The following is an 11,158-nucleotide window of genomic DNA, read 5'->3' as shown; positions in this document are numbered from 1 at the left end:
AACGTGAACAGAACTAGTTGTTGTTGGTCTTTGAAGTCATGAACATCGATCTATTTTGATCTAGTATGCATGAAATGAATTCACTGATCATGGTTATAGCCCTGCAACAACGACCTTTCAGACAAAAAATAACCTAAGACTACCATTCTAGGCGTATTAATATACTTTCAATCCTTTTATTAGTATTGTTTGAACTAAAGTACAAACGTAAAGGTGGTGTTTCGGTTCTTACCAAAAAATGAAATGAAATGGGGTTTAACGTCATACTGTTCTGCTCCTATGCTGGGCTAATGAAGACGGGGGTTCTTACCAACCAAAATGATGGATTTTTATTTTGCACCTTTAATCACGAAATATTTGGTTCCTACAGACGGAACCATTTTTTTTACAGCTACAAAATCATAAAGTACACAGAGACCATTTTTGTCCCACGTAAATGATCTACAATGGAATAGATTAGAACATCCAGTACAACAAGAAATTGCAGATTTAGTTGAAAAGAATGTCATTGGTTGAACTGCCTCTGTGTGTTTCAAGCCTTTCCTTGTGGCGATGTGGGTTCGATCTCTGGCGTTATTAGGTGGACAGCTGACTGGTGGTCCTGGAATTAGAGATTGAATACGTATGAAAAGTATATCCCACACTTGGACAATGGGGTTTCAGAATAAACAGAAACTTTGCAAAATAATCATTTTTATACACCGAGAAAGGTTCTTCATAATTAAAGAAAAATTGTAATTTGAGTTGATAAAACTCCTTCAAATATATTTAAACTAAATTTACACGAAACCTTTTCTTGGAGATATCTACATTAGCTATACAAGTGATAGCAACCACTTTGGCATATTAAAGATACATTATGTAAGATTTAGATAAAGAGCTAGCCATTATTGCTATAATAGTTCGAAAATAGATAATGTAAAATAAATAATTCGAAAATTTCATTCAAATTACTCTATTGCGAGCTAAGATATTAGCCTTTAAAGGTTTGACAATAATTTCAACCACAATACTGGTTGGTCAAAGCTAAGTCTCGTTCCTCCATTTTTAAATTAAATCAAAATATGGCTGAACCATTCTTATCTATTTAATATCGGAGAAATTCGATTCCATCGAGAGTTGATTATGGCTTGGGTCAGTTAATTAATATCTAATTAATAATTTAGATAACATTTCAGGCCTCAAGAAAGACCTTCAATAGGCAGATTTAGCTCTTCATAATGTATCTTTAATTTGTCCGCGTATATTTTGTGGTAGGAAAACATGCGTATACATTTTAGGATTCGTCCTTGTGTACTCTCTGGTGTGATGGGTCAAATAAACACTATACCGTTTACAAAGAAACTATTGGATATGTTGATGCAGAACCGCATTAAAAAAAGAAACGTAGCTGATATCTTATTTTTCTCAGGTAGTATAAGTGATTACTAGTAATGGGTTATATTTACTTGTATTTATTTATAATTACCTGCTACGGTGTTCCTGAGACAAACCTGCTCCACCTTCTCGCCAATCTTTACACCATCACCAAATATGTCATTCAACAATACAAGGCAGCGCATGTCACCATAGAAGCCAACTACTTCAGATATCACCGGCCCAATACTTATAAACACATCGGCATTCAATGTCGTATATTCACCACAGTAATTTTTGGCAAAATAGCTAGTGTTATTAACCCAAACGATCCAGTTATTTGTAATATTGTCTTTTTCAATGGCGAGTAGTTGCCATTCACCCATCGTCAGAACGTTGTAAACATCAAGAACTGCACAAAAGTGCCCTGGTTTATCATATGCTGTAAATAGTATGTCATCACCCCTGTTACGTAAGTCAAACAGAATATCATACGGTCCATCGAATCGTGCATAAAACACGGACCCCGTAGAAATATCTTCGGGAAAAATGTAGCAGGCAAAGGTAAAACGCCCTCTGAGATCGTTATACTTGACTGTCATTTCAAAAACAGACAGAACCGAACCATCTAAATGCACCGACGCGTGGGGAAGTGTGGGATGCTTTCGACCAAATCGGGGACAAATTATGTTTTTGGGATTCGCCATGGTGATGACATCGTATCCACTAGTCGTGCTATCCATGGGCCAAAGATGTAAAGTTACTGGATAGTCTTCTGTTTGTTGAGTAGAGACAGCCTTTGTAGTGGTTTCCGTAAACCATATAGAAGCGGGCAAACCTGTAAATAACAACACAACTCCAATGAATTAATGCACTCGTTAATTTGTATAAAAGACAGATGAAACTGATGTTTATTTTCCGTCCACAGCCTTAAGATCTTCGACCATAAACTGACGAGATAATAATCAACCCCCACTTTCCCAATGAAATAGCGGTGTTAAAAATATATCATTCATGTGAACGCCCTCGTGCAGTTTAAATATATCATTCATGTGAATTCCCTCGTGCAGTTTAAACACATTACTTAAAGATACATTATGGGAGATAAGATAACGAGATGGCAGTTCTCGCTATAATAGTTAAAAACTAGATAGTGTAAAGGTAATTTGCTGAAAATTTCAGTCAAATTGATCCACTATGAGCCGAGAAAGAAGCCGGTGAAATTTTGGCATAGTCTCGGTCATCATTACTAAAATCATTAATATAAACAGCTTAGTCTCGATTATCCACTTTTTTGATTTAATTATCAACGGCCGTTAGCGGCATATAGGAATCTAATCCAGCCAACATCGAAGGCTAGCCTTGACATCGAGAGTTTATTATGGTCGGGATAAGTTAATTAATGTCTAATTGATAATTTAGATAACATTTCAGGCCTAAAGAAAGACTTGTAATAAGCAGATTTTGCTCTTACATAATGCATTTTTAAGGTTTCGCTCTCGACACATACAAACCCGCTATTCAATCGCATAAACAAAATAAACACCCTCCAACACGCGTATTTCACAGAAATCGCCATGCGAGTCCATTATTACGCAATGTCTTGCACGAGATCATTAAACAACTTAAAATACAGACCCTATCAAGCATGTGCATTTCAATGAAATTTGTCACACGGGTCCAATATTTCTACTAGTATAATTAATGTAGGCTTGGTACACTGCCCTTAACATTATTTGAAATAATGGTACGCCATCATCAAAGGATGTTGTAACATCTATATTGTAACATTATTTATACTAGTTGAAATATTGGACCCGCGTGACGTATTTCATTGAAATGCACGTGCTGGATAGTGTCTGCATTTTGTCTTGTGCAAGACATTGTCTAATATATAGCCCTCGTACTAACATCAATATATTACTATATTACTTAGTCTGCGTTCACAATGCATGCGCATTGGTATGGTTTGGCTCAGGATTTAAAGCGACGCGTCTCATTGCAACTTATTCGGACCGAAATCAAATTGAAACGCGCCACACTAAATGCGCATATCCCATTTGATTTGTGTTTGTAATATTAATTTTTATTTATTTGCAGAATATTGTCCCGGAAAAAACACACGTTTCCCTCCGAGCGATAAAATCGAACCAGAAGTGAACATGCGCACAAAGTTATTCGTTTCCGGTAAAACCGTTGATCTGAATCAAGCGCGCCACTGGCAAAATTTAACTGGAAATAACCCGATTCGGAATAGTTGTTCCTGATTGAATTCGGAAAAAATATAAGGACTTGAAATTTCATATTCAGTTCGGATTTTAGCGAACTGATTGAGACGACTTAATTCAGATTAAACCCCCAGTATGAACGTACCTTTAATTTCTTGCACTCGACCATTAAACTACACACAACGGCAGAGCGTTCGTATACCATGATTAATCTTGTGGCCAACCACAACGGGATATGAACGAAGTGTAATGTCTCTTCAATCCCATACTGCGAGCGTTGTGAGACAAAAGTTTTTATTTCATGGGGTCAAGTAAACAATGCTCTATATTGTCATCAAATTGCAGACACAATAATAATCCTTAAAGCCAGTTCAGTGAGTATTTTTTGACGAAATACAACCAATCTGCATCAACAATTAATTTGAATGTATTATTCGGTGTAATTGGTAATGCTACTGAACAGATTGTGGGGAATATTTTAGGCAATATTGCTAATTGGTTGCAGAGAGCAATTTCAAATAATTTGTCGGCTTTTTGGAAAAGTAAATATAATTTTTTAGAAAAAGTACCCTGATTTAGTTGATCACAAATACATTATACAAGACGTTCGTGCAAGACGAGAATCCCAAGTCAGCGCTTCTGACAATGGTCCGTAAGGTTTCAAAAAGTATACTCACTTGGAGAAGAATTCGGCCAGTTAGTTTTTCTACAATGTGGCATAACATTTGCCAGGTCAAAATCATTGGCATTCTGGTTGAAAAGACATCCACAAGTCATGAAACCTTTAAAAGCTGGTGACGGCAAGGGGTTAGAAGGGAGTGCTGAACCGAAACGTAGTTTTCCAGGAGTACATAAATTGTAACTGAAAGAATGATCAATTTTTTCCATAAATCCATTAATGTAAAGTCTAGTTTCTCCCGGGTTATACAAGTTTACCAACGTAACATGCGTCCATTGCTGTAAAGGAATACTATAAGGACCCTTTCCACTAGCTGGCATTGTTATTGCTCCTGCCGATGGGGTGTCGATAAAAGTCTTCAAATGTCCATCTTCTAAGATGATGTAGAATTCTGTTAAGTGTGCCAAAGGTGTGGTATCAGACTTATAATGTAAAATAACTCCATTACTATCTTCTGGGTTGAACAGTACTGAAAAGCCAGGATGGAGGATTGTGTCGGGGCCCGTGGTCATGGGAACAACAACTTCAGCATATGAGTACGTCCCTCTATCAAAATACATGGCGTCGTAAAGTAGACTAGGGTGTCCAGGTCCAACTTTAAACGTCTGATTGATCTTTGGGAACACTGCGTCAGTTTGTTTGACAACTTCGTAAGCTAAAGTCTCATCACTTAGTGGCCATAAATATACTGGCGGATCTAAAGAATCGCAGACAACAGCGACTGTAGCCATAACTGAAATGTAAATGGTATAACACTATAATTAATCTTTAAGTGGAATTTAGCGATTGGCAGCTTCAACCAAGGAACTGCCTCTTCTATCGTCTCGTTCCCGTCCAATTCCGCATGTCGTTTCATGCTAAACAGATTGAAGACATCGGTTACGTGGAGCCAGTGCAAATGAACGATGTAGTTAAAGGGCGAGAAAGAGATCGACTAAACTGGGTTGGTGGGTTGTTTACACAGCGAGGTATGGCCCCAAACCCACATTCGTCCACAACAAAGCGGGCATAGCTGTAATGACTTATATACTTAAACTATTTTTTAACGATAAAAGGTACCCAGACGTCTCAAAAAGATTTCCAAAATCAATCTTTAGCCGATGTCTTTTTGGCACCAAGGTAATCAAGATACTAAATTGAAATCTCGAGATATTAAGTTGAAATTTAAAGCTATTAAATTGGACATGAAATAAATTGGACATTTCAAGATCTTTATTCCATAATTCGGGTTATGGTAAAAACACTTGTATCTTTTTTTCAGATGTTGACAATGTATTTAAAACAGATGAAATGAAATGGGGTTTAGCGTCCCACTGTTCTGCTCCGACTAGGATAACCGAATTCTAACTGCCAAGGGATCTTTTACGTGCACGCCAATGTATACACGGGACCTCGATTTTTGGTCCCATCTGATGGTCTAGACAGGCCCTCCATCCTGCATCACTGACAATGGGAAACCACGTCGGAAAAACCCGATGAACTTTCTCGCCCAATGCGGAGATCGAACACGCGACCTGCAGGCTAGCGAGCCAGCGTCTTAACCACTTAGCCACCGTGACTCCCTATTTAAAACAAACTAATTGGGGCCTCTGGTTGTCATTTATGAGATGGATTATGTAAAAGCTAAATCTACTTATTGCAGACCTTTTTTTCTAGCTCCAAATGTTATATACATGATTATTTATACATAGATACTCGAACGTCAAGTAGCCTTGCTACGATAATACATAATCTACGCTATACAGTTTATCATAACTTCGCACAGGATAATTTCATTTGACTGACACTTTCAATATAATATCCATATTTCATTATCTATTTTGAATTATTATAGAAAAAATGGTCACCGACTGGTTGCTCAAAACTCACTTATTTTAACAATCCATTCTGTTGCCGGAAAGTCAGTTTCATTATCCGTTAGCTAACGGACTGAATAAAGCTAATCCAAGAAAAGACTGTTTGGCCATTGACTGAATTTTGGTATTAACAAGAAACTGAACAATTGTGCACCCTGTTTACAAAACTTGATTAAAGACAAAAATATAACTGTAGAATTTACTACAGAAAACACTAAGAATACTATAGGAAAAAATATAGGATTTGCACTACAGAAAATGTAGAATATTTGAGGCCGTTACTTCCTACGGGTCCCCAAAATTCTATAGAATACTATAGAATTTCATCCTATAGAAAATGGTATGCCCCACCGATCTTTAGAATGTTCTATAGGAAACTACACTGGTTTTCTATTGGGATTTTTGCTAAGATTATATTTCAACCGACTAGTGCTATGGTTAAACAGATAACGCACGAATTGTAAAATCAACGGGACTTCCAGCAGCCGACTTTCTCGCCGTTAAAGATAACAATCCTCTGACTCCATGAGTCGTTATAAGTTAACGGAGCTTTGAACACCCGGACTGTATCTAATTCTTTCCCTGAAACCAATTCATCTATCACAAGGACCGCGTTAATATATCTAAATGTTGCGCCCATATAACGCCAAAAACAAATGTAATTTTCATAACTTTACCTTTTGCGTCAACAATATCAATTGTGACACAAAAAAAACACTCATAGATGTCTTGACTTATAATGGTTATCACCATTTTACATCGGAGAAACGGGCACACATCTACTGGAAGAGCACGCAACATTAACGAGATTGTAATATTGGAAACGGACCCTTGTTTGTAAATAGACACATCTTTAGATGTTCAAAACAGCTACAAATAAAATTTCAAATTTTCCCTTTTTATAAAATGAAAAGCGATGGCTTAACAAGAAGAAAAATAATGGGAAAAAATAGTAATAATATGTCCATCTATAAGGCGCTATATCCACAACATTCCTAGACTTAAACATGCAGTATGCAAGGGGTAAATCTTCCTATTGCAGGTCTTTAGGCCTAAAATGTTATATTAACTATTAATTAGACAGTACACCATAATCAACCCTCGATGCTATCTCATCTGTCCGATTTTTAATGGGTTTGAATCAGAGCTGCTGATGTGTCAATACTGTTGTGTATCGTAACACTGGGGCCATCTTTAAATTTTCAAGGTATACAGATTTTCATCTGACAAAGCAAATTAACAATCATATGAAATAGACCATCATATATCTTAACGATACATTATGGAAGATTAGATCCGGAACTGGCAATCCTCTTTTTAATAGTTAAATAATAGATTGCCATTGTTGTCGTTGTGACGAAATTTTAAAAAAAGTCTCGAGTTGCGTTAAATCATCAATGGCTGATGAATGGTAGATCGAATTCAAATCAGAAGCATCAGATGACATAGAGAGTTGAATATGGTCTTGTCATGTTAATAAATGTCTAATTAATAGTTTATATAACATGTCAGGCCTAAAAAAAGACCTGCAATAGGCCGATTTAGCTCTTTCATAATGCATGTTTAATTAATCAGGTATTAGAGAACTCTTCAATATAGTGATGGCGAAAAAGACGCAAAAACGCAACTTACCAAATATATTAGCCAAAATATTCATTGCATTGCTTGGTGAAGTATCTTCTAAACTGTTGCACAAGTTTTCACCTCAAAGTATATCAGATCCGATCATACCATTTTTGAAATGGTTAATTTCTATGAAGATTATTAATATATAATCTTGACGAATTCATCTCCGGGTGTGATCAATAAAATATATTGATTTCCTACCCTTTGATCAAGAGGTAAGAAAGCGTTAATTATGTGATTTAATTGGCTTTCTTTTTATCCACGGAAATGCAATCAATAAAGAAATGCCGCATTCGTATACCAAAACTTTCATGTATTGTGCATGCCACTTCCTTATCTGCTTATCTTTACTTAATACTTGAAGTACCCCATGGATTCAGATTCTTTTGTTCTTTATTTTTTTTAAAATTTGATTGAATGAAATCCTTCTTTGGAATAATCAATACAGTATATAGAAGTTTTTCACAACAAAAAGCCTAACATGCCACAGTCTTCTGATAAAATAAGCCAACAGTGAGGCCCTCCACAATCCCAAAATAAATATATGACATATTTATTAATGACACTGTCTCTTTTCGAAAAGTATGGAACAATCAATCTGATTATCTCTTAGCCTAAGCAGAAAATGTTCACAATCGAACTCCGTCAATTTTTTTAAATACCTGGCAGTGAAACTATACACTAAGTTTTATAACTCCCCGTCAGGTAGAAACAAAGTTATCTTGTCCCAAAGCATCGACCAATGAAATGGCTTGGATTTAGCGGAAAATGTTAATCATAGAACTCAGTCAAGACATTCACCTAACTACATCAAATGTAAACATTCTAGTTCAATTACAATAAACACCCACACTAAGTTTGAACATTCTTCCTCAATTAGAAGGAGAGTTATTGCGTCCCAAAGTGCCGACCAACCAAACTGATATCTCTATTTATCCTATGCAAAAAATGCTCATCATCGAGCTTAGTCAGGGTATTAATGTAACGAAACTATACACGAAGATTCACCACTCTCGCTCAATTAGAATCAAAGTTATCGAGCTCCAAATTATGACCAATCCAATTGCTGCTAATCGCTCTGTTTACCCTGGCAGAAAATGTTAATTATCGAACTTAATCAAGGTATTGATGTAATGAAACTATAAACCAAGTTTCATCACTCTCTCTTAATTAGAACCAAAGCTATCGTGTCCCAAAGCAATCAAATTGCTAATCTCTGCTTAGCCTAAACAGAAAATTCTCATCTCCGAACCAATCAAATTGCTTATCGCTCTGCTTAGCCTGAGAAGAAAATGTTCAATATGGAACTTAATCGAAGTATTTATGTAATAAAATGATACACCAAGTTTCATCACTCTCACTTAACTAGAACCAAAGTTATCGTGTCCGAATTCATAGGCCAATCAAATTGCTAATCTCTACTTATCCTAAGCAGAAAATGCTCATTTTCGACTTCCATCAAGTAATTCATCTAATACACACCTTTATCAAGTTTGAACAATCTAGCTCAATTAGAAGAAGAGTTATTATGTCCCAAAAAGGTATGATGAATTGACAAACGGAATGACGGAACAATTTTAATAGCCCCCTGCTTTCTTCGAAAGGCGGGGGACAAATCATTGATAGGGGTTGACAATGTCAATTTTTGTGCTAGGTCTGCTCAAAGGAATCTTTTGGTAGTGACGACATTTTAGTAGGTGACCCGTAGATGCGATCACTGTAATTCAGACTTGTTTATTTATTGATCCTTCCGCCCCACAAATAATGAATATGCACCAAAATGGAAATTCAAATACTCGTTTTCGACTAGTGACCAAAGAATCAACAAAAATTGCCATGCAAAAGGTGGGAAAGAGGGAGAATATATCATGGGAAGCGATTACTAGTCAAAAGTGTTATGCTCACAAAAGTGTTTTCTGAATTTAAGGCTGTTGTGTTGGGTCTGAATTCCTCCTATTCGAGCTATAATGAGCAATTCATTTTTTAAAATATATAACTGAATGTATAATAAACTGGGTTTACTGCTGCTCGAGTGTCCATAGAGCCACTGTACGGGGGTTGATTGATAAGTTATGAGTCTAACACAGAAAGAAACAAGAATTTCAAATCAAATGCATTTATGTTTCAACATAGTCCCCCTTCAATGTAATACACTTCTGCCATCGGTGTTGCAGAGCCTTTGTTCCAGTTCTGTAGAAGTCTTCGTCTTGGGTGTGTAGAAACTCATCCACAGCGGCAATGACGTCATCGTCATGCGGGAAATGCCTACCGGAAAGACATTTCTTCATAGCAGGAAAGAGATAGAAGTCTGAGGGAGCTAAATCAGGAGGGTAGGGTGGATGCTGAAGAAGTTGAAAACCACAGTCATGGATTGCTGACATGGCAACAGCTGATTTGTGTACTGGCGTATTGTCCTGGTGGAAAATCACACCTTTGGTCAGCCTTCCTCGTGTTTGGGTCTTAATTTTTTGCCTTAACTGCCTTATAAGTGCTGCATAGTATCTACCGTTAATTGTTTGACCCTTTTGGAGGTAATCCACCATGGGAACACCCTCAGAATACCAGAATACTGAGGCAATCACCTTTCCTGTCGATGAAACCGTCTTTGCCTTCTTTGGGGTCGGCGACGTCACATGTTTCCACGGTTTTGACTGCTCTTTTGTTTCTGGCTGAAAGTGGTGGACCCAAGTTTCATCCAGAGTAACAATTTGTTTTAGGAAGCGGTCAGGATCGGTTTCAAATAAGGCTAGGTTCTCTTCTGAAATGATGTGTCTTGAACGCTTTTGATCAGGCGTCAAAAACTTTGGCGCCCATCGTGCTGAAACCTTTGTCATTTCCAAAGTTTCAGTGATAATAGAATGAACTCTCTCCTGGCTAATACCAACTACCCCAGCTATAAATCGTCCAGTAACTCGCCGGTCATTCATTATCAGGTCATGGATAGTTTTTGGTCGACCAGGGCGTGGTTCGTCTTCAATGCTGTCTCGGCCACGCTTGAATTCAGCTGACCACCTTTTAATTGTGGCATATGAAGGAGCATCATCTCCTAATGTCTCAACCATATCAGCATGTGTGGCTTTCGGTGTTGGACCTTTTTAATGCAAATACTTAATCACAGCTCCCGCCTCGATATGGTCCATTTTCTGAAAAAAACAGACCATACTTGATTGTTATGACCTGTCACAACCAAAAAGTTTAATCGAATGTGATGAAAGTTTGTGACAGAGCCCCAGGAACAAATAGTGCGCGTGCAAAACGTGGTGTCATTGTCTTGCACGGTTTTCCAATCGAGGCTTATCAATCACCCCTCGTACAATGAACCTTTGTTATTAAATGTGGCTATGGTGTCATTTCTGAATTTGGGGGATTTGCATCAGAATGTTATGCAATTGGTATTGTGTACAGACATGGCA

At 37.2% G+C, this 11,158-nt stretch overlaps 1 protein-coding gene across 1 annotated transcript; it reads right to left on the bottom strand.

Moving 5' to 3' along the window:
* Positions 1 to 221: 221 nt before the first annotated feature.
* On the bottom strand, positions 222 to 7,812 carry LOC126823834 (uncharacterized). The gene is made up of 4 exons (XM_050552854.1): positions 7,752 to 7,812; positions 4,262 to 4,996; positions 1,469 to 2,194; positions 222 to 601 (listed from the first exon to the last, which is right to left on the bottom strand). The coding sequence occupies exons 1-4, from the start codon at positions 7,774 to 7,776 to the stop codon at positions 330 to 332; spliced, it is 1,758 nt and encodes a 585-aa protein (XP_050408811.1). The 5' UTR covers positions 7,777 to 7,812; the 3' UTR covers positions 222 to 329.
* Positions 7,813 to 11,158: the final 3,346 nt, after the last annotated feature.

Source organism: Patella vulgata, chromosome 6 (genome assembly GCF_932274485.2).
Source record: "Patella vulgata chromosome 6, xgPatVulg1.2, whole genome shotgun sequence".
In the NCBI taxonomy this organism is placed as follows: domain Eukaryota; kingdom Metazoa; phylum Mollusca; class Gastropoda; family Patellidae; genus Patella; species Patella vulgata.
Note: the sequence above shows the minus strand (reverse complement) of the source record. Positions and strands in the feature narration are given on the sequence as shown.

Excerpts from the sequence above, each read along its gene's own strand:
- LOC126823834 (XM_050552854.1), bottom strand. The coding sequence starts at position 7,776 with ATGAATATTTTGGCTAATATATTTG. Across the intron at positions 2,195-4,261 it reads CTGGCCGAATTCTTCTCCAA|GTTTGCCCGCTTCTATATGG; the intron begins GTGAGTATACTT and ends TGTTATTTACAG. Across the intron at positions 602-1,468 it reads TCTCAGGAACACCGTAGCAG|GACCACCAGTCAGCTGTCCA; the intron begins GTAATTATAAAT and ends CTCTAATTCCAG.